This window comes from Hetaerina americana, unplaced genomic scaffold (genome assembly GCF_022747635.1).
Source record: "Hetaerina americana unplaced genomic scaffold, ioHetAmer1.1.p SCAF_21, whole genome shotgun sequence".
NCBI lineage: Eukaryota > Metazoa > Arthropoda > Insecta > Odonata > Calopterygidae > Hetaerina > Hetaerina americana.
The window spans coordinates 3256644-3280679 of NW_027286775.1; the positions used below are offsets into that span (position 1 = coordinate 3256644).

Consider the following 24036-nt stretch of genomic DNA (forward strand, 5'->3'; position numbering starts at 1 on the left):
GGTAGGATTATTATCAGAACATTCCAAGTTTTGAACAAATTCAGCAATTCGGATCTGTGAGAGGAGTCACCAAGAGATTACAGTTGAGGTTGCCGTTCAACACGAGTATCCAGTTGTTTCCATATAAGGAGCAAAAGAGTCGGTCCAGTTTTTTAATAAATGTATGAAAATCACCAGTTGATGATCTATAGATGGAAATGAGCACGAGCAATCCAACTGGAGTTTCATGAAAATTAATTCATATGACAGTGATGTTAAAAGTTCAAATATTCCAACTGGAGTGTTTACTCAAATGGACATTTTTATATGCATTTTAGTTGATTTGCCACCTCTTATAATTTTATGTATTTTGCTTGCAAAGTGCATTATGAGCTTTGATCTTGAAAGATTATGCCTTTTTGAAATTTGAAACTAGCATATCATGACTTTCATAGCATAGTTTTGAAAATCCCATTACTATAATTAATGAAAAGAATGCTTGTGACTCTAGGAAAATTATGAAAGGAACTTGAAGAAATTTAAAAGCTGTTTATTTTCAACGCTTTTATCATTGATTGATCAATTTTAAAATATGGAACATCGCTATAAATGGATTGTCATTATGAACAGAGATTTGAAGTACTTTAAATAAAGGAAATTGGTTAGGATATAACGAAGTAAAAAAATATCAGCTTTGGAATGCATCCAATTGAATACATGAACTGTGAATTTAGAAATACTTTGAAATTAACCATCTAGAACAAAGGTGTACTCTTCCAGATGCCTTTTAGGCTTGTGAAATGAAGCAAAAATAAATTATCATAGAGATATGAATCCATTATCTTGAGTAAATCACAGGGTATTCACAAAGTAATACATATAGATACTTCCCGCTTAAATCAAGTGGGACCAAGTTAAAGTAAAGATGAATAAGGGCATCCATTTGATCCATAGAGTAAATTGCATAAAGGATTCATGATGTGTTCCATGGTCTCACTTTATTGCTAATAAGCACAAACATTACTTTCATTTAAACATTGATAACCCTTCATCAGATGAACTATTATAGGGAATAACTCCTTTGAATCCAATAAAAAAGTTTATAAAAGATTTTACACCAAAGAAAAAATTGCAAATTTCTGTGATATACTATCAAATATGTCTGGGGTTGATTTGTATAACTTATCATGTGTGCAGGAAAAGTACAAATTCTTGCTTAAAAATTTTAAACTTTTATCTGGGAGCTGTTTCCCATAAAAACTCATCCCAAAAAAGGCTTTTAAAACATTTCGGGTAATAAATGATGTTAAAGCAGCTGGCCAAGAACTCAAAGGGTTAGGTAAGATTAAAAGATTGAGGGGTGCTCCCATCCTTGATGTTGACCACAAGAAGGCCAAGAAAGAGCAGGCTGACTTTAAAAAATAAAAAAAAAGCTTGTTCTATTATTTCCTTGCAAATACTGGAAAGAAAGCAAGAGCTTTGTGGGATATTGTACACTAGGAAACTCAATGAGCCAGTGTGGAAAGTGTAGAAACCTTAATGCTAAAAAATGAAAATGTTGACCTAATTTCCAATCCAAACTGTTTAGCTAACTTTATAAATATGCACTTCATGAACATACACTATACCTTACTACAGGCCAGTCCTTTCTGTATCATTCTGATTTTCAATGTAAAGATCATATATACACACTTATTTCTATTTTCCCGGTCACAGAATAGGAATTACTGAATGCTGCATATAATCTGAAGCAACCTACTAGAATTGACAATACTTCAATCATGGTTATTAAAAAATGTGAAAGAGTAATTTGCAAACCATTTGTTCATATAATAAATGAGTCTTTTGCAAAGGGAGAGTTTCCAGATCTACTTGAAGTATCTAAAATCAAGCCTCCATTCAAAAAGGAAGACAGGGAGCATGTGGGAATTATCAGCCAATATCGATGCTGTCTAATTTCTCAAAAATTATTGAATAACTAATGAAACTAAGACTCATCTCCTTTTTGAAAACGTTTAAGGTTTTAAGTCGAGTACAATATGATTTCAAAGTAGGAAGAAGCACCAGATCTGCTTCAGCATGTATCATCAACAAAATTGTGACAGGCTTAAATAATAATGAATTCATTTTAGTAATCTTTAATGACCTCTTTCAAGCCTTTGAATTTGTAGACCATGCTTTGTTACTGGAAAACTTAGAACATTGTGGAAAAAGGGGAATAACAAGCAGATGGTTTAAAACCTACCTTGAAAATAGAAAGCAGGTGGTGGACGTTATAGTTCCTTACTCCAACATTACATTTTTATACCCTGTTTACGAAACATTTACCTATCCACTGCAGAACCAGTAAACTTTGGAGTGCCGTAAGAAAGTATACTATGTCCCATACTTTTCATAATTTATATAAATGATTTAACAATCTATGTAAAGAGTGATAAAATAATTCTAAATGCAGATAAATTTAATAATAAGTAACAAGAACAACCCATTGCTGGAGTGTAGAGTTAATAATTCCCTAGCACTCCTAGGAGACTAGTTTACAAAAAATGTGCCTACTATATATAAAATTAATAAAAAAAGAAACCCCTGAAATGGATCTTTACACCAAAGATAATCTTCTGAAGAAAGTTAGCAGGACCATCTTTTTAGGTTTAATAATTGATGAAAGGTTAAACTAGAATGAACATATTAGGCATTTATGCAGTAAACTTGCCAGAATTTACTATTCCCTAAGAAACCTAGCAAAGGTTGTAGATCAAACAGTTTAAAACACAGCCTACTTTGGTTATTTCCAATCTCGAGTGTATTATGGAATTATCTTTTGGGGCTCTGCAATTTGTGTTGACAAAGTATATATAATGCAAAATAGAGTTATGAGATTCATGGCCAAATTTCCAAAAAGAGAATCATGTAGACCTCATTTTATGCATCTTGTAATCTTACCTGTAGCAAGTTTGTACATATATCATGTATGTACGTATGTTCGAGAAAACATGGGTCTATTTAAAAAAATGAGAATATTCATTATTATGGCACGAGACAAAGAAAGAAGGTGCATGCTCATATCAGATGTTTATATCTATGTTAGAGCCTTTTTTAATCATGAGTTGTTTTTATGACCTAAATGAGTACTTTTCATTAAGTTATGACAAGCTGTAACCATTTATTATCAATTATATATTTTTAATTCAACCATTTCTCACAATGTATGCATATATTTTTTGTTTTTTATATGACATCTTAAAGTTTACCATTGTAAAATAATGAGATAAAATAATGATAGATAAAAGCATTGAAGCAAACTGCTCTTTCACAAATTCAGATGGTACGCAAATGACCATGGGCATGCCTCACCATTGGCACAGACAGGGTATTAGGATTGCGGGAAGGGAATCAGTTTTGGCTGCACAGAGCAGCCTTCATATTTTTAGTTGAGGACACCATTATAGAGAGAGGCATGACAGAGAAAGGAAAAATATGGCAGTTATCACTGGATAGTCATTGGTTATGGACTGCATGATCTCCTGAGTTCATGGTATTTTAATGGTGAAATAAACAGTGGTGAAATTGATGGAATAAATTACTTTAATTTCGGTCTTCCCCTTTGCCAAGCCACCTCACAATCCACCAAGCATATGGATCATAAAATCTTGTTATAGTATAAATTTTGTGGGGTGATGGGATGGATCAGGTGACTTGTGTAGGAGAAGGGCAAATGGAAGCTGGGAGGCAGAAGAGTAGGGTGTGCGGCTTGGATTGATGCGTGAGGAAAGGAATATTGTTAAGTTCATTAGAGTGTGAAGATACAGACAGACATTGGACCTTAAGGAATGGAAGGAAAATTTTGCTGTGGTTCCTAAATTGCCTCGATTACAGTCTTCAGGTTCTGTGTAAAATGATAATGTTTAAGAGAAACTGTAGCCATCACTGAATAGGCCAAGACAGCAACCCCCTCCAAAATTTAATGTTGTCAGTCCAGTGGTTCATGGCTATATACGAGGTATTGACCTAAGAGGTTGAGTGGCAGCAGCCCTCTCATGCATCGCTAAAAACTGGACATTATTGAATCAATTCAACTATTGCTTTAGCATGAGCAAATTAAAATAATTGAAGTTGATGTTTGTTAGCTAATATTGAGAGTACATGGGAGAAAATTTTTTCAGCTTATGTGCATAAGTAATCCAAGGAATATTAATTCAATTAACAATAATATTGAATATAGCAGGCCCTGACCCAGTGGAAGACCTTAGAAAAATTCATGAAGCTGATATGCCGGGAAAGCACCAGATAATACCAGGAGAATTGCTGACTATGTAGCCCATATTTTCAATTTTATTCACATCTATACAAATACCCTGCATGCAACCAAAAATGCACTTGGTAGAGGGTGACATCATCAGGTGGAAAAGCTAAGGGATGAGGGAAAGGGAGGGTGAATATGGGGCGAGGGAAAGGAACATAGTATCCACTTAAAATTCTGGAAAGGGATGTGCAAGAACCACTGGGAGAATCCTCATTAGTCGGCACTGTTTCTCCACATTTATTTTAAAACATAGGTTTTACCCACAACAGAAGAATACATGTAAATAGGAGGGGATTAAATGTACCTCAACCACTTATATGGTAGACTGCTAGTATAAAAAGACAGGTCTCGATACCCAGAAGGGAAAAACCTCCAGTTACATGGAACTGAACATGTATGTGAAGGCAGAGTGCAGCCAAAGGGAGGTGCTTGAAAGCTTAACGGAAGACGATAAGAGTGTTTTAACATGTACTATGATAGAATTTGTAAGGTGTCAATTCAGTATTCAATATTGATTTTTAAGAACTCTATACCGTTATTTCGGTCAACTAGGTGACCACCAATCGGAGTGAGAATTTGACAACGGGGAAGACAGCATTAGTGGTCAAGTGAATGTATATAAGTGGGAAGAGATGGGGGAGGACTGTTTTCTTGGGGAGAGGCAAAAATAGGAGGGGAAGCTGTGGGGGACGGAGATGTGTTTTCTATTGTATGGCGTTGCCTGCGTACACCAGGGGTCACTCATACGCTATCAAAACTATATAAACTAAATGCACCCATTTGACCACCACTCTCTCCCTTTAAAAGTATGCCACGCGTTGAAATAACCCTGGTTGAGCCTTCCACGACCGGGCTTTCCTGAATCCGTGCTGTTCGTTATCAACATAGTATATGCATTTCGCATTTCATTTAAATATAACAACAATAATTACAGCTATTACAAAAGTTCACCCTTGAAAATTTGCTCCAAAATGTCATCATGTTTGTTGCAATAATTTAAGTTTACATATTTAAGTGGATGACTCCGTTAGAAGTTACTGTTGCGGCATCACCCACAGTTTCTTTGAAATTTGTCAAGGTATAAATAGCCTAAGTGTTTAAAAGTTGGCTTTCACCTCATGGACTGTGGTGCGTAGCACACGACTTCGAATGCCCGTGACATTGTATGTACTGTATTTTGTCACAGCATCTTCTTCCTCTAAAGCCCCCAAAATTTCAGAGTTTAAGAGGACGCCTCGATAATTTAACTGTCTAAAGCACTCGACCTGAAATTGAGGGGTCTGTGTTTGAACCCTGGTCAAGGCGGATGATTCTTACGCTTTGAAATTGTTGCATTAAGTGTAAATGTTCCAATATTAATATAAAATAATTTCACCAATGCCATTCATTGCCAAATGCCACCATTTCCAATGTCAGTTCACGTTACGATTAAATGTATGAGTAAATACTCCTTCACGAATAGTCCTCGTTCTAACTCAATGGTGTTAACCAAAGGTTACTTCCGAGAACACGTTTTGCTGATTGTGTAGTGTACACATTTCAATGAACTGTTATGGCCGAAATATCTGTATGTTAGCAATCATTACCAAAATGAATGTTCTAATCAGCTTCTACTCACAACTCAGCTATTAGGGTTCTGCCAAGAAATGTTCGACTCTATGGATGCGGGAATAGAGGTGGATGCTATAATAGTCGACCTGTCAAAAGCCTTTGACAAAGTTGACCACGATCGCTTAATGCTTAAGATGGGCCAATTGCCACTACACACAGATGGAAGAGTAATCTCTTGGGTCAGAAATTTCATGGAAGGTCGAACACAAAGGGTCAAATTAGGAGAAGTGTATTCTGAAAAAGCAAGGGTAACATCGGGAGTCCCACAAGGAAGCGTACTTGGCCCGCTATTGTTTTTAATATATATAAATGATCTCCCAATAAATATTAATTCTCAGTTAAGACTTTTTGCAGACGACTGTATTATCTACAGGAAAGTCGAAAATGACAGAGACCGTGACAAACTTCAAAGGGACATTAATAAAATGGCAGATTGGGTGACAAAAAATGGGATGGATATTAATGTTAACAAATGCAAATCAATCACTTTTAGCAATAAGGTAAATGGAAACAATAGGGAATATAAATTCTCAGAAAATGTCATTCCTAGAAGTGATACTGTCAAATACTTAGGTGTATATTTAACTAAGGACTTAGGATGGGGGCTAAATGTGGAGTGCATTTATAAGAAAGCTTTCAAAACTCTTCATTGGGTAATGAGAAACCTCAAAGGGAGCGTTAGAGCAACCAAGGAGAAGGCTTATCAGACCCTAGTAAGGCCAATTTTAGAGTACGCTTCTCTTGTATGGGACCCTCATGAAGAAGGTCATATTAAAAAACTGGAAAAGGTGCAAAGAAAGGCTGCCCGATATGTACTGGGGAAGCATGGGAGGATGGAGAGTGTGTCTGACATGCTAGAAACGCTGGGCTGGGAACCTCTAGAATCTAGAAGAAAAGTAAGCAGACTTTGTGGAATGTTCCGAATTTTGAAGGGGGAGAAAGCTTGGGCAGATCTTAGGAAAGAGGCGGGGAACCCAAATTTTATAGGCAGAAATGATCACAAATTTAAGATAAAATGCCGGGCACAGAGAACAAATAAAAAAAATTTTCTTTTCTAAATAGAACAATTGTTGAGTGGAACACTTTACCTGCAAAAATATTCGAGCCCTTTTCTAACAGAGTGTATACTTTTAAGAATATATGTAAGGCATATATGTAATGATTTGATTGCTGTGTGGTGTATGGTATTATATGTAATAGCTTAATTTTTTTTTAATTTATCTTTTTTTTCTTGCTGATTAATGGTTGTAAATGGGATGGGGATTCACTTGTTTTGTTAAAGAGATCTGTGTTTGTCTGGTTTTATGTATTATATTTTGCAATTGTTTGGGACTTGTGTGCCACCTGACAGTGTCTATTAGCACATGTGTATTTATAATAATAATAAATATATTCTCGCACAAAAAAGATCTTGTTTAGGGTTTTCTTTACAATCACGATTGTGTCTATAATCGTCTGGGGTAAAGGGAGAGCAATTACTTGTGACCCTTGTTCAGACTGGCAGCATTAGGTTAAAGAAAAGTTTCGCTTAACTCCTCGGTGACACGTTAGCTAACCATATCTTAATGCATTTACATAAAACTGTGAGCTCTAACTACGTATATAAGAATCTTTCAGAGGAGAAAATGACATTAAAACTAATTAAGGTAACAATTGTACCATAATAACTTATAACAATAGTTTCTACAACATTCCCTTTTGCTAAGCAGTATTTTAAAATGCTAAAAATATAATTAATATACTCTTTCTAAGGCAGTCTTTGAACAGAGTAGATAAAATCCTTAGAAAATGGTTGTCAAACATCAATAGTTGAGCTAAGAAATATGTATCTTCGTTAAAGGTAAAAACATATCAAGGTTGTACCTCTATTTCAAGTTTTTTCATCACCAAAAATTTGAAATATTTTAAATAATATTGGGAAGTAAGAAGGAAAGATCTGTGATAAAGGTTATTGATAAGTCCGGTAAGAGAATAGTTGAAACAGAAAAGAATCAAGAGAAATGGAAGGAATATATAGAAAATTGTATGGTAAAGAACTTAGGGCAAAAAGCTTAGACAGAAAGAGAGCATGACATAAATGAAAATTACTTAACTCCAGGCCCACTCAATGATGATGTAGAAAGGGTACCAAGAGAGATGAAATAAAATTAGGCTGTGGGGGTAGACAACATTCCTGTGGAACTACTAAAAGGTTTAGGAAAATGTGGGAGGAAGAGTCTACTGTATATGGACTGATTCGTGGTATCTATGAACAAGGAATCTGGCCTGAAGACTTTGTGAGATCAGTGAGTTCCTAATCTAGAAAAGGTAAAGGCTACATCATGTTAGGACTACAGGACAATAAGTTTGATATCCCATGACTCTTAAGTTGTTCTCAGGATCATCAACAAAAGGATGGGAAGCAAGGCAAATATTTACTTAGAGGATGATCAGTTTGGGTTTAGGAAGGGGAGAAGCACGCGCACTGCCATTGCGGTAATAGAGGAACATATAATATAATTAGGATGTATTCTCCTGTTTTGTAGATTTTGAAAAGGGATTTGATAGAGTGAATTGGGAAAAACTAATTAGTATATTGCAAAAGTTACATCATTTAATACTCAAGAACGGCTGAACCGATTTGAATGATGTTTGATTTTTTCGATATGGCTCATTCCAGAATAGCATAATAACCATTAAAATATCGTAGAAGTATCGTATCGTGCAGTTGATTAAAACGATTTTTGTTTTCATTTTCGGTTCATTTCACCCCAGAATAGCTGGATAACCATAAAAATATCGTAGAAGTATCGTATCGTAATATCGTATCGTAATATCGTATCGTAATATCGTATCGTAATATCGTATCGTAAAATATCGTATCGTATCGTCGATTTTAATTATTTGGTTAATTGGATTCGTCTCAACCCAGAATAGCAGAATAACCTTTTAAATATCGTTAAGGTATCGTATCGTAATATCGTATCATATCGTAATATCGTATCGCAGAATATCTAATCGTGTTGCTTCATTGAAGAAATTTCAACGTCGGAAGCAAGGTGACGTGGTTCCTAGTGAACCGGATGTACGTTCTACTGATGCTCTTCTTTTGCATCATTCATCTCGAAATGAAAACTAAATTTGTTTTTGACTTAAGTGAATAATCCCAAATGTTGATCGAATAAAGAAAATGTCTTTCTGACAAGTCATTGTAATACATATTTTTGTAGTTTTATTGAATTTGTTTTCCTGATATTATTATAGCTACAACGCTCTACTCTCTGGACTACCGCGACCCGACCGGAGGGGCCCGGGTTCGATTCCCGAGCAAGGCAGTCGATATTTATACATATAGTACAATACACAGTAACAAACAATATAGAAACACAAAAAAAGGAACACTCACACGTTATTTCTTGATAACTTCGACGGAATTCTACTCCGTTTTCATCGGGAGATAGAGAAGGAATGACTGCTGGAATAGTAGAGGTGAGTGGTGCGAGAGAAAGGGAAGGGGGCCAGGGGAAGGGGAGAACGGGAGGCGGAGGAGGGGTGAGAGGAATGGTTGGGGAGAGGAAAGGGAGAGGAGAGACTAGAGGGGAGCGGAGATTGGGAAGGAGGGGGAGGGAGGAGGTGGAATTGACACAAAACTGGAAAAGAAAACAATCTGCTCACCGCAACCATTGCAACATCCGAGACCCAGGTTTCAACTTACGAAGTCTTGATCAAGACCCTGCAAGTCGAAACAAAGGCCACGCACACCAAAACTCATGCGGAAAAACAAAGTGTTCAACCCTCCGATATGCATCGCTTCCACAAAGTAACAATTTTAGGCCACTCCCATCAGTGAACGACATTGAGGCCCGGATGCTGATAGGCCATACAGATGTAAATGAATGCCATTTCAAGTTTTTAATTCTATAGGGTTATCGGATGTGGGAAGGGACGCTAGGACGGAAACATTGTAACACTGGTTGAAAGGGGTATTATGATGGGAAGCATGTTTAAGAAAAATTCAAAGGTGAGGAAGTTCTCATTCCGAGGATTCCCATGATCCCAACCGACATGCCTTTTGAGGTTAAACGAATTCAATTTCGAATTTGTGTTTCTTTCGCGATGACGATTAACAAATCACAAGGCCATTCGTTGAGTATTTGTAGTCTGAATCTAGAAAACCAATCTTTTTCTCGTGGTGAATTATATGTGGCATGTTCGCGTGTGGGTAAATCATCCGTTTTATTTCTTCCTGCGCCTGATAACAAAACAAAAAATGTTGTATAACAGAAGTTGCTTGACTCAAGAGAATAAACCCAAATGCATAATAGGTCGATTAAAGAAAATGTCTTTCTGAAAAGCCATTGTAATACTTATTTTTTTATTTTTATTGAATATTTTCCTTTTATTATCATAACAATTCAAACATGATTAAAATCGGTACAGCCGGTCTTGATTTATAAATAGTGTAACTAAACTGTTCTTTGATTTTTACGCGATACGAAGTTCGCCGGGTCAGCTAGTATATATATACATTATGTATACTACCTTGATCAAAAAGTTCCCGGAATAAACACCGTGTGGCGCTCCCATCGTTCCGATTTGAGTTCTGTTTTTTTTTGCTAAATTGGTACATCTGTTGTTGATATTTCCTTTAAATCTTAGTGTCATAACTTGACATTTGCAAAAGTTACGTAGCCAAGAGTACATCTATCTCTGTGTGTGTTGGCGATTTTTTACAATTTCAGAAATGGATTTAAATTTGCAACAACGAACTTGTATTAAATTTTGCGTAAAAAACGGATTTAGTGGCGCACGGACGTTGGAAATGTTGGAAAAGTGTTTCGGCAACGATTCTCTAAAAAAAACGGTCGTTTACCAGTGGCACGAGCGGTTCAGAAGTGGTCGTGAGTCAATCGAAGATGATGAACGCAGTGGCAGACCATCGACATCGAAAGTCGGTGAAAAAATTGATAAAGTAAAAGAAATGTTGGTCAATAACCGCAAATTAACCATCAGAGAAATAGCGGAGGACTTGAACATTGCCTATGGATCCGCCCAAGACATTGTGGTTAATGGTTTGGGTTTCCGTCGTGTAGCAGCAAAGTTGGTTCCAAAAGACCTCAATTTCATGCAAAAAAGAGACCGTGTTGACGTCGCAAAAGACATGATTTGCGAGGCTGAATCCGATCCCACATTCATCAAAAGGATCATTACTGGAGACGAGACGTGGGTTTATGAGTACGACACGCAATCCAGACATCAGGCAAGTGAATGGCGTTCACCAAATGAGCCGAGACCAAAAAAACCACGTCGTTTTCAGTCAAAAAAGAAGGCAATGCTGACGGTTTTCATGGATTACAACGGTGTAGTGCATCATGAATTTTTGCCAGAAGGCCAGACAGTAAACAAAGAGTATTATTTGGGCGTTATGAGACGTTTGCGTGAAGCAATTCGCCGAAAGAGACCAGAAATGTGGGCAGAAAACTCGTGGATTTTGCACCATGATAACGCACCGTCGCACAGTGCTATCATTATTCGTAATTTTTTGACGAAAAATGCAACAAATACCATCCAACAGCCACCGAATTCACCTGATTTGGCTCCCTGTGACTTCTTTCTGTTCAATCGAGTTAAAAACCATTACGGGGAACGCGTTTTAGCAGCCGAGAGGAAGTAATGGAAAAATCGCAGGAAGCACTGATGGACATACCGAAAACCGAATATAAAAAATGTTTCGAGGATTGGATCAAGCGCTGGCATAAGTGTGTTGCAGTCGATGGGGATTACTTTGAAGGGGACAATATAGATTTAGATGAATAAACTTGTATTTTTAATTTTCTGAATAAATTCCGGGAAATTTTTGATCAAGGTAGTATTTGAGAAGTTGCTATTAAGGAATGGAAAACGAGGTGATGATTATGGAGCCGGTTTTGCATCTCATCTACTTGAGCAAAGTTGGGGAATGTTGGGAGTTGTGAAGGATTAAGAAAGGGGCCTAGCGACCTAGAGGACATCTGAGAGATTTGGGGGGCACTTTAATGTCATAGAGGGGTTATTAAGCGGTAGGTTGGCAGTGGTTTTCAGTTTCTTGTTAACACTTTTCATTTGCAAAACCTAATATCCCAGGGTGCAGTACTCCAAAATTATCATTTGCTGTTCATTAACTTTAATGTATTTTTCCATATATAGTTAATATTTACTATAAAATTTTAAAAAAACCACAAACTGGATTTCAAGGCTTAGCATTGTTCCAATGCTAATATTAAGTTACCAAAACCATAATCATGATTTATTTACTTGAGTGGTTTTCAAATAAAAGTATGGGATAAATAAAAATTTTTTCTCAAAGTTACCATACATTGTTTTCCCAAATCTCTATTTAATACAAAACCACTATCAATCTACACGTTTTTATAATTTATCACCCATTCCTTACCTATTGCAATTTTTTTTTTTAAATATCACTCACGTAGATTAAAAACCAATATAAATTACAGAGTCAGGTGTAATGTGGTGTAAATGTTCCATGACTACAGAGATGAAGGTTATTACAATTTTCCACCAAATAAAGGTTTATTAAGACTTGAAAATGATATAGTGCATGGAACCTAGTCATGAATTAATCTTTATTTACCCACACGGTGGTTATTCCGGGAACTTTTTGATCAAGGTATTATATGATTATAAAGGGAATATCATTGCATAAGGTGCTTCAAATTCACAAATTTAAGCACCTTGAATTTATTCAGCCATATTAATTCTCTTGCTAGAAATGGGAGAGTACTCCAATCTAATTTAATTGGACAGCTTTGCTGTCAAATTGAATGGAAAAGCACAGCTTACCCCGTGGGGGAAGGAGGGGAAACCTGGTGCCCACCTTTGTTGACTCCTCGAGCATCTTGGTGTGCTCGGCGATGAAGCGCACGCAGAAGCACGACTTGTGAACCTCCGGAGGGCAGTGCGTGTGGGCGAAGGCGGGGTTGCGTAGGATGGGGCTCTTGTCGCCTCCTCTCCCGCCACCCTCCTCACCATCCTCCTCCTCGTCGCCAGCGGCCCGCGGGCAGGGCGTCGCGGCCCGCGCAGCCGCCGTGGCTGATGCCGTCACCCGCTTGGCCGCCGCCGCCGCATCCCGGTCCTCCTCCTCCACCGGTGCGTCCTCCACGCCGCCGCCCTCCTCCTCCTCCTCCTCGTCGTCGCCGCCGGCTGCCGCCCCCGCGGGTAGCGGGGACGTGAGGTGGGTGAGCGAGCCCAGGGGGCCGTGGATCTGGCAGCTCCCGGAAAAGGGGCTGCCGCCGTCCGCCAGGCTGCGCTCGGCGGGAAGGAGAATGAGTGAGTCCGTCTCGCCGACTGTCAGGCCAGCTTAACAATTAAATATCTCGCGGGTGAATTATGAGTCCGATTTTCACGGCACACTAACGCTAGATCCTCATTTAAAATTGATCGGGTCAGCCGGGGGTGTGGATTGCCATGGTTGCCGAAAAAGGTAACTTTTCTTTTGCTTAGCCCCGAAAGAAATAGGTAAACGGACGAACGAGCCTTAAAATAGGCACGAAAAAGTAATGGGACACAAATGCGTAGTTTCTTCTATACTGCGATAAGAACACATCAAATAACATTCGCGACGTTTATAAAGTCACGCCGGCAAAACAGGGATCGGATTAATCATTCGGTAGTCCGCTGCTTAAGGTGGGCTCCGGATGAATCAGAGACTGACTGACACTTCATTCCTTAGCCTCGCTTAGCAAAATTAAACTGGACACCCCTCATTACGATTAACTCCTGTTCAATTCAGAATACTTCCTTCCCCCTTCATTCCGTCCAACATCCCTATCTATCCTATTCCTATCCCTACTTCCTCGCTTGCCTAACATTCTCCCCTCTATCATTGCCTTCAACATCCCATTGGCAATCAGAATGCTTTTCATCCATTTTTCCTGCCTCCTTATGATTTCTCCCAAAAATACCTTCTCCTCCCCCATAATATCCACCACTTCGCCATTTGTTTTCCACTTTACCTTCTCCATCCTTCTCCACAGCCTCATTTCAAAAACCTCCAATCTACACCTATCTTCCTGCTTCAACGACCACGTTTCCGCGCCGTCAAAAACCGCACTCCATATCAGTTTTCACGAATCTTTTTAACCTTCCCACTTCATCTTCTTTCCATCAATTCCCTCCCCCTTGTGAAACCTTATTCACCTAACGCAATGCTTCTTGTATGTGCCCAATACTGTGACCATATTCGTCAAAAACACTTCCATGTTAGGAAAACTGTTCCACTTGGCCTAGTTTAAGCCACTCTGAACTCAGAACTGAGTTCTGTCCCTCTCTTCCTTGATAAAGGTGGTCACGACCACCGAAAATTCGAAAAATAGTGAGTCTCTTTTTTGTCTGTTTCTGTGTTTTTGTCTGTGTCCACTAGTGCTAAGTGTTATACATTATTATTCACGTCCGTGAGACTTTCAAAAAGTGTTATATATAATTATATATATATATATATATATATATATATATATATATATATATATATATATACTGCTCAGGTGAACCTATATTTAATGGAAAAATATCGGTAAACACATAATTGGCATTTTACATAAGTAAGAAATCCATTCAAATGCATTGCTTTGATACCGATGGTTGTGTGAATAATGACGAGATAAATGGTGCTCTATTCATGTTAATTACATCATCACCCTATGAAATTGATTACCTATGTCACATTCAAGCTCTTTAATTAATCTCTATAAAAATTGTGAGGACAGCGTTATCTAAAATTATCGCTCTAGTTGTGCATCAGGTCTCCCTCGCAGAAGGATATCTGGATCCGTCAATGCCTTAAGTAATAGACGTTTTACTATAGTTTCGTAATATTATACTTTAGTGATCCTCTCCAGAAGATGGAACCACAAAAAACATAGAAATATAACCTATGAATACGAACTATTCTCCGAGTAAATTGTTCGTTCGGTCCGGGCTAAGGGAGTCGAAATACCCAATTTAGGAGTTTGAAGAAACACTTTACTGGTATCCGCAGCTGTGAATTCTGCATTGGGAAACGATATAGCTCCTCAAAGTTCTTTATGCACTACTTTCCGTGCAATTAGTAATTTCTGCCGATAATGGCCGCTGTGGCTATTTTAAGGAGCGCTGATAACTACTTGAAAGAGAATTAGGAAAATGTCGAGAGTTTGAACCTTCCACCGGAAAGATAGGAAAACCTCATTGACACTCGTTGACAGTGCACAACAGTTTACCCCAGAAATCGATTTGTAGTTCCAAGCTTGAATATGGATCCACTCGCACTAATTGTATTCACGACGTGCAGTCTCCGTTGAATCGCGGTTTCACTGCTTAATCCCATCCCGTTCATATTCAATTAAAGAGTCTCCTCGCCCATAGCGATGATATTAACAAGAATATAGAACATAATGCTGCTAAAAATGTACGACTCCACGCACGTAACAGACATCCCTTGTGCGAAGCGGGAAGTGATAATTTGCTGGGGAGATGGTAGAGTGGAAGGGATGACGTGGCCGGGCGCCTGATCGGGGCGAGGCGCCTCGTGAAGCGGGGGTCTCACCTGAGGGGGGGCAGCGCCGCGGGGCGGTGGTCCCTGGCCGTCCGCAGCCTCGGCGTTCCGCGGGGCGTTGCGATGTGGGCCAGGTGATGGTGCGGCGGGTGGTGGTGCAGGGCCGTGGGGCCCAAGGCCTGTGGGATGCTGGAGTGGTGGAGGAGCAGGGGCGGCGAGGTCCTCTTTGCGGCCCAGTCCAGGGCCCCGGGCCAGTCCAAGTAGGCCGCTTTCGGGGCGGTGGCCGTCGAAGGCTCCTCGGTAGCTTCGCAGGGGGCCGTCGCCTGGTAGGGGTAGTAACAGGGCCGCACCTCCGTGCCGCCCCTGACCGTCCGTAGCACCACCCGTCCGGAACCATACCGGGCGGCTGCATCCGCCCCGGCCGACGAAGTGCAGCACGCGAACATGTGACTGTCGAGACAAGCGGAGCGAGGGGGCGTGGGCAACGTGCTGAAAAACTTTGTTGCCCTTTGACCTGCCGGGGGCGAGTCCGATCTCGTGGAGGGGTGGAGGTCAAGGTCAAGGAGGGACGCCGAAAAACCTCTGAATTTTATTTGTCGAACGCTTGGGATTGCCATGCTGAACGGTAAGCGACTATATCCTTCCTAATGTGCCCTCGAGAGTAAATCAGCGATATTGAAGATTCATACTCGGGTGAACTCGGGTGGCTAGTCGGTAAAAATGGTTGGTTACTCTAGATGAACGGGCCAGGAAGATTGAAATTGTGCTGGCGGAGAGGATTATGATAAAATTGAAGTGAAAGACTAGGACGGAAGGAGAATTTTCGTATTCTCCTTCCCCTTCTCCTCCTCTAGCTCCTGTAGCCCCTCGTGACGACCGACCGGAGCGCTGTAGTTGGAAATAGTCGAGAGGGTCAAACAGCGTGGAACAATTCGGGTCGGGAAAACCGAATACTATGGGAGAAAGACTGCTAAAATTCTTTATGGAGGACAATAAATGGTAGAGGCAAATACCCTCTTTGAGCGAAATTGGAGAAAATTATACGCATGGAATTTTGTGCTAAGATCGGAAAATCGGGCTTGGAAGATAAAGCAATGTCCCGAGGAATGGTTGTTCTGCTAGCACAATATTTTTCCGGGAGGGTGGGGAGGAGGTTAACGACAAGGAACGCCACTGACGTCCGTCAACGACAAAGTGCGACGAAATTGTGTAAAAAGTGAGAGACATGGTCAATTCTGATTGATCCCAACTGTCGGAATGTCAGCAGAAGAGTGCAATATTCTGAAAACCACAGTGCATCACATTCTTACAAAAGATTTAGGCATTAGAGAGGTGTGCTCCAAGATGGTCCCGACGGTGCTGTTGACAGGATCAAAAGGCTGCTCAAGAGACAATCTCGCGTGATTTCTTGGACGCGTGATTTCAGCCGCCCGGCAGTCCCGATGTGGCCAAGCTGGACTTATCAAGAATAAAATGGAACTTGAAAGGCGGCCATTTTGGAACGCTGGATAAAGTTAAGGAAGCAGTGACGAGGTGCCTGAACAAGGGTCCTGTCGGCGCCTTCCAGGAAGCGTACAGCGACAGGTGGAGGCGCTGGGATCGGGGTGTCGATGCATAAGGGTACAGAAAGGTGATTGAATAAAATAAAGAATATAAAACCATAAACACAGTAATCAACCCGAAGGTCGGTTTAGTAGGTGATGGTAGAGATCACCTAGTACTAAGACCTATACGGCGTGTGAAAATTCACACATCAGGGTAGGGGGGCCAGTTCCTTTCCCTGTACCGGTTATGGTTTCCCAGGAAGACCTGGTACCCGAAAAATCACTTTAGCTTGGGTGGAGCTGCAGGTGCCCAGAGTGCCTTGCCCGGGAATCGAACCCGGGACCCTCCGGTCAGCAGTCCCACGCTCTACCCACTGGACTACCGCGACCCATATAAGGAATATAATCAACGAAATTGTGGATGAATCAGTCTTGAGTAAGGTGGCGAAATCTAAGTGGCCATGGACAACAACTCAAATAACAGACCTTATAGAGGAAAGAAGAGAATATAAGAATCCAAGAAATGAAGCAGGATATTCTTCATAAGAAGTTGCAGAACCAAATCATATGAAGCTGTTAGAAGGCCAAGGAAGAATGGAGAGAAACCTGCTGCAAGAAAATCAACGACAACTAGAAGGGAATATAATATGAACATCGTCAAGAAGGCAACTAAAATCCTTGGTTGTGGAAAGGATAAGCTGAAGGTAGATGTCAACATTCGAGGATTGAAACCAGAGCGAGTGGAATCCGTTGTTTTACTGGCCATCAGTATGAATTGGAATGGACTTAGTTCGAAGCGAGGAATAACTCAAGCTAAGAAGTCATTCGTAAAGAAGAGGCAACGAGAATATTCAAAGAACCTAAGGTTGAAAACAAGGAAGCAGGTCATAAAAACCTTCATAAGTAACATGGCACTCTACAGATTAGAAACATGGCGCTTTGAAAGAGTAGACAGGGTGAAGAATGGAATCCTTAGAAACATGGTGCTGGAGGAGAATGCTAAGGAGTAAATGGGCAGAGAAAGTGAGGAACGAGGAAGTATATAGCAGAGCAGGAGAGGAAAGGACCGTGGAGAGAACTCAAGCGCAAAGAAGAACTCAATGGATTGGACGCATCTTGTGGCAGAATAGATTAGTTAGGGACATAATAGAAAGAAATATTGAAGGGGAGATCCCGCGAGGAAGGCCAAGAGACAAGTGCCTAGGACAAAATTAAGATGAATGAGGGTGAGAAGCTCCTCAGAGGGTGTGAGAGAATTGAAAACACTGAATAGAGGAGAATAGATGGTTGCAGTAAACCGTCGGAGTAAAATACTGATGACGATGATTAATGAATGGATAGCAATGAATCTATGTATCAAATTATCGATCCTTCCTATTAGTCTATGCAGATTTATCGATAACATTGATTTCGTGGTCCATAATCGATATGAAGCAACAAAAAGATAAATTACCCTTCTAAATCCCCAGAATACATACCTCGAGGTTTCGAACTGGTACTGCGGCCTCCGCATGACGAGCAGTCTAGGAAGGATGTGGATGAAGACCCGCTTCACCCAGGGCGCCATCTTGTGCGTCTGCGGAGACCGGAAGTGGACGTTGAGCACCACCACTGTCACGCAAATACTGCCGGGGATTGGAGAGAGAGAGTGAGAGTGTCTATTGAAATGAGCAACAAAGAAGCCTCAGGACAACATGCCATGAGAGCCCAGGTAAGGACGAAACATCGAGAGAGAGAAAACACCGCATTTGAATGCTCTCAGAGAACTATACCGTTCGCAACCGAGAAAAACAAGCAAGAGTGCCTACCTTCTCCGTGTATTATTCCTGCCTTACCCTGCCCGTTTGGTAGGATTTTTTATCATGATCCACGGCTGGTTCCAATTTGTGTTTATGTATAAATTAATGAACACACTCACACATTCACTTCAGGTCAGTCTGACCTGAAGAAGATCTAAGAGAAGGCCGAAATCTCAAACTTTCCAACGTGTGAGTGTTCATGTAGGGAAATCAGTGAACTAATCCTCCTATAATGGCAAATACTGCTCCTATAGAAAGAACGTAATGGAAGTGAGCTACTATGTAGTATGTGTCATGCATTACAATATCAATTGATGAATTGACCAATACTACTCCTGTTCAACCTCCTACAGTAAATAAGAATACAAATCCTAATATCCATACTAAAAAGAAAGACTCGTACTTTTCCACAGATTTTATTATACGGTACAATATGTTTCACCGTATAATAAAATATGTGGAAAAGTACGCGTCTTTCTTTTTAGTATGGATATTAAATACTTCCACAAAGTGAAGCCTGAAACAATAGAATATATTCACAAATCCTAATGCTCATAACAGTGATGGGCTATTGTTGAACTGATTTCCATGAAGGGTTGCAAGTCAGCTAAAAATTTTAATTCTGGTTGGAACAGCAATTACTATTGTTGTTGATGTAAAGTATGCTCGCGTGTCGCGCACATCTATACCTACAGTGAATATATGGTGTGCTCATACAACAAAACCCAATACTCCAATTGCAATTGTCACATAAATTAAACCTAGTGCTCCAAATGTTTCCTTTTTCCCTCTTTCTTGTGCAATAATATGGGAAATTATGCCAAATCCTGGTAGAATTAGAATGGATACTTCTGGATGTCCAAAGAATCAAAATAGATGTTGATATAAGATTGGGTCTCCCCCACCTGCTGGGTTAAAGAATGATGTATTAATGTTTCGATCTATTAATAATATGGTAATTGCTCCTGCAAGAACAGGTAAAGAAAGTAAAAGTAATACTGCGGTAATTACTACTGCCCATACAAATAGAGGTACTTGATCTAACTTTATCCCAGGGGTTTTCATATTAATTGTAGTTGTGATGAAATTAACGGTTTCTAGGATTGAAGATACTCCTGCTAGATGTAGTGAGAAAATTGTTAGGTCTACTGACCCACCAGCATGGGCAATCGCTCCTGCGAGCAGTGGGTACACTGTTCATCCGGTACCAGCCCCTCTTTCTACTAAACTTCTTCTTACTAGAAGGGTTAAGGCTGGAGGTAATAGCCAAAATCTCATATTATTTAATCGCTAAGAAGGGTTAAGGCTGTACCTACCATTCCTGCCCATGCTCCGAATATAAGGTATAAAGTACCAATGTCCTTGTGATTTGTAGAAAATAATCATTGTCTCATTATCGTTATTTCCAAATTATTAATGACCCTGTAATAATTCTTAGTAAGATGGTTGAGATTAGACAATAGACTGTAAATCTATGGACGGGGAATACTTAATCCTCTCTTGCTATGTGGTTTAATAGTCAAATATATGATATTAGACTGCAATTCTAAAGTTGTTTTTATTACTAAAACCTAAAAGATTCTTACTCTTATTTATAGCTTTGAAGGCTATTTGTTTATTTAATATAAGGTCTTATAATATAGTGATTGTAATTATAGGTAAACCTATGATTGTTATACCACAAGTAATTAGTATAATTGGTAAAGAGATGTTATTTATAGATCAGGGGTTTTTTTTGGTTTTCTATTATAAATGCTCTGTATATTATGCGCAAGTATATGTAAAGAGTGATTATGGTAGTGATAACTATAATGAATATAATTATAAATTCTTCTTGAGCAATTATATTTTGGATAATCATCCATTTTGGCAAAAACCCTAAGAAGGGGAGTAATCCTCTAAGAGACATTATATTAATGAATATAATAAACTTTACAGATCTTTTCGTTTGAGTAGAAAAAATTTGTGCCAAATGATATATTTTTATTTTGTTAAAAAAATCAACAAAGTGATATTTAAAATTGAATATTGTAGGAAATAGATTGCTCAGTATATATTTCTAATTATTAAGGCTATAATTATTCATCCGATATGACTAATTGATGAGTATGCTATTATTTTTGGAATTGAAGATTGTGCCAACCCCCCAATTGACCCAGCAATAGTTCTTATTAAAACTATAATGTAAATTATTCTACTACTTACTATTTGGTAGCTTAATAAAACTATAGGGGCAATTTTTTGCCAAGTTATGATAATATAACAGTTTATCCAAGATATTCCTTGTATTACTCCTGGCAATCATAAGTGAAAATTCGCTGCCTCTATTTTTATTAGTACAGCTCTATATAATGCTAATTCTGTTATTTTAATTCTTTCTTCAAAGAAGTTTGATAGTAATACAGATGTAAGATTTGGCACTTTCCCGGGTAAAAACCGAGTGGCAATCATCATCCCTGAAGACGATGCACGAGTCGGGCATCGAAACGTCGGCCAACATGGAACCCCTGACCCGGTGGAAGACCCGAGAGAACTTCATCAAGTAATACAGATGTTAGTAAAATGGTGGACGCTAGTGCTTGAACTAAGAAATACTTCATTGAAGATTCTCTTTCGTAGGGTGTATTATTTTTATTTATTATTGGAATGAAGGATATTAAATTGATTTCTAAGCCTATTCATATAAGTATTCAAGAGCTTGCTCTAATGGAGATTACAGTGCCTGTAATTAGAGTTGTGGTAAATAATATTAAAGATAAATTGATTAAAAAGAGAGAGGTACATTCTCTCATAAATAGGGCATGAACCTATTAGCTTAATTTAGCTTGCCTTTTTAAGATATGTCTTGGTGTGTGATGCACAGTGATTTTTGATGTCTCAGGATTAGTTTAATTCTATAAGATGTAATTATAATAAAGGCGTAAGTGATCACTCGTGTTCCACCCTATCACAGTGGCCCAGCTCAGCTCAGGCACTTTCTACTTAATTTTCTACTGAAAAAAGTATTGTTTTATTTAATTATTTTGTTTTATAAACCAACATTTAATATTTACTATTATTAGATATTTATATTTATAATAAAATCTTATTTATAATTTAGTAATTTATTTAATTATAGATAATACATCTTATTTAACATAAAGATATATATTATACATTAATCATTTAAGTAAATAAGTTAAAATTTTTTAGAAAAGAATAAATAATTTACATATATTATTATATTAAATATTTATATTGATAAGACGATTACCTGCTAAATATCCATTAAAAATATCATTTGTTATGATCGAGTCAAATATATAAAAATTGAATGACCCCTTTTTTTATCCATCTCTTCGTCACGCCCTGTTCGAGCAACTTCATATCTGAGGGGTAACTATCGGAATATTTACTTACTAATTTTACGTTCTGCCCACTATTTTTGATGAAAAAAATATTTGCAACAGTTTCTGGCGTCACTTGGTGGAAATTCTTCATATTGAAATTAAATTTAAAATACTTCCCCTTTCCACATAAACCACTTTTATTACGACCTAGGTTTCGTTATGGTATAATATCATCAGGTAAAAATACAAGTCAAACACAGTCTATATAGTTCTGGACGGAGTGGAAGAGGAGGGAGGGAGGAAAGCCAGGATTGGTTGAGGTAGGAAGAGGGGGCGGAGGAGGAGGAAGAATGGTAACATTGAAAAATTAGCAGGCTGGGAGAGGGAATTAATACATTGTTGAAAATATAAAATAACAGAAATATACATTGTTGAAAAATACATTGTTGAGAGAGAAAAAAAATGTATACAAATATTGTTGAAAAAGAATAATAAATTTTCTTGGTGTCGATTAGTTGGCAGTGGGGGAGTGGGGGAATGGTTATAGCAAACGGCACTGGGTAATTAGGTGATTAAGTAGCAGGCTGGGAGGAACTCCATCCATCAACTCCTGTGAAGTGATAATAAGCCCCCGGGAGAAACGCGACCTAATACAAATGAATCCATCAGTGCCCAGATTTTTTGGTCTGCCAAAAATCCATAAAATCAGTGTAAAAAATCTGTGTAGCAGTGCTCCTATTCGGCCTGTGATTTCCAATGTTTTAGCCCCAAATCACTTATGGGCTAATAAGTTAAACGTCTTATTCAAAGCTTTCTCCAAATTTTCCACGAAATTTGGAATAAAAAATTCACAAGAACTGGTGGATGTGCTGTCTAAAGAAATAGTAACCCCCAAGTGCATAATGGTATCGTTTGATGTTACAAATTTATTCCCCAGTGTTCCAAGATCAGAAGCTCTAAATCTTGCAGAAGTTACCCTTGTTAAAGCAAAGGTTCCAACCCCTGTAATTTTTGAATTGTGTTCTTCCTTAAAAGTGTGTGTAGAACAAAACAGTTTTGTGTTCTACGGCAAAATTTACCAACAACAAGACGGCTTGGCTATAGGCTCTCCGCTTTCCCCGCTACTAGCAGACATTTACCTGGACAATTTTGAGCAACTATTGTTGTCCTCAGGGAATCCCCTCTTAAAGAATATCCTTTGCTGGTATAGATGTGTAGATGATGTTTTCTGTGTCTGGATGGGTTCTGACAGACAATTAGACGGTTTTTTAAATCTCCTTAATTCTAGAGATAAAAATATAAAATTTACAAAGGAATTAGAAGCAGATGGATCCCTCAACTTTCTTGATTTAACTATTAAAATTAAAAACAATAGGTTTGATTTTTCCATTCTCAGGAGGAAGTGTTATACAGACGAAGTCATTCACCATAATTCTAGGCACTGCTTCTCTAAAAAATTATCAGCTTTCCACGCCATGGTACACAGAGCATGTTCTAGCCACATGTCTAAAGAGAACACTCTGAAAGAACTCAGCATCATAAAACAGATTGCGGTGAACAATGGGTATAGATAGGTGTTAATTAATAAACTTTACAACAAGAAACTATCCCGTTTAGCTAAGCTAGCCTTGTATAGTTCTCCCACATTTGCAGAAAACCAGCCACAGTGGCGGAGATTTCCTTTTCTTGGCCACTTGTCATTAAAAGTACAAAGAATCCTCCCAAAAGAAAAGGTGAGACCGGCCTTCTACAATAAATCTAAATTAATCAACCTGTTATGCCACACGAAGGACCAAGTTAAACCTATGCACAAGAGTGGGGTGTACAAACTCCTCTGCAAAGACTGTAACCGGATTTACATAGGCCAGACGGGAAGGAGATTTGAGACGAGAATAAAGGAGCACCGAGCATGCTTTAGAAAAAACATCTCCACGTCACTCTTCTCCAAACATCTGAGAGACTG

General features: G+C 38.8%; 1 protein-coding gene across 1 annotated transcript in view; it reads right to left on the reverse strand.

Moving 5' to 3' along the window:
- LOC139688648 (acetylcholine receptor subunit alpha-like) overlaps positions 1–24036 on the reverse strand; it is a 412718-nt gene that overhangs the window by 7582 nt on the left and 381100 nt on the right. Inside the window, exons 8-11 of the mRNA XM_071586214.1 lie at positions 18424–18570; positions 15453–15851; positions 13080–13173; positions 12747–12902 (exon numbers count right to left, since the gene is read on the reverse strand). Coding sequence (XP_071442315.1) covers positions 12747–12902; positions 13080–13173; positions 15453–15851; positions 18424–18570 — 796 coding nt within the window. The remainder of the gene's footprint in view (positions 1–12746; positions 12903–13079; positions 13174–15452; positions 15852–18423; positions 18571–24036) is intronic.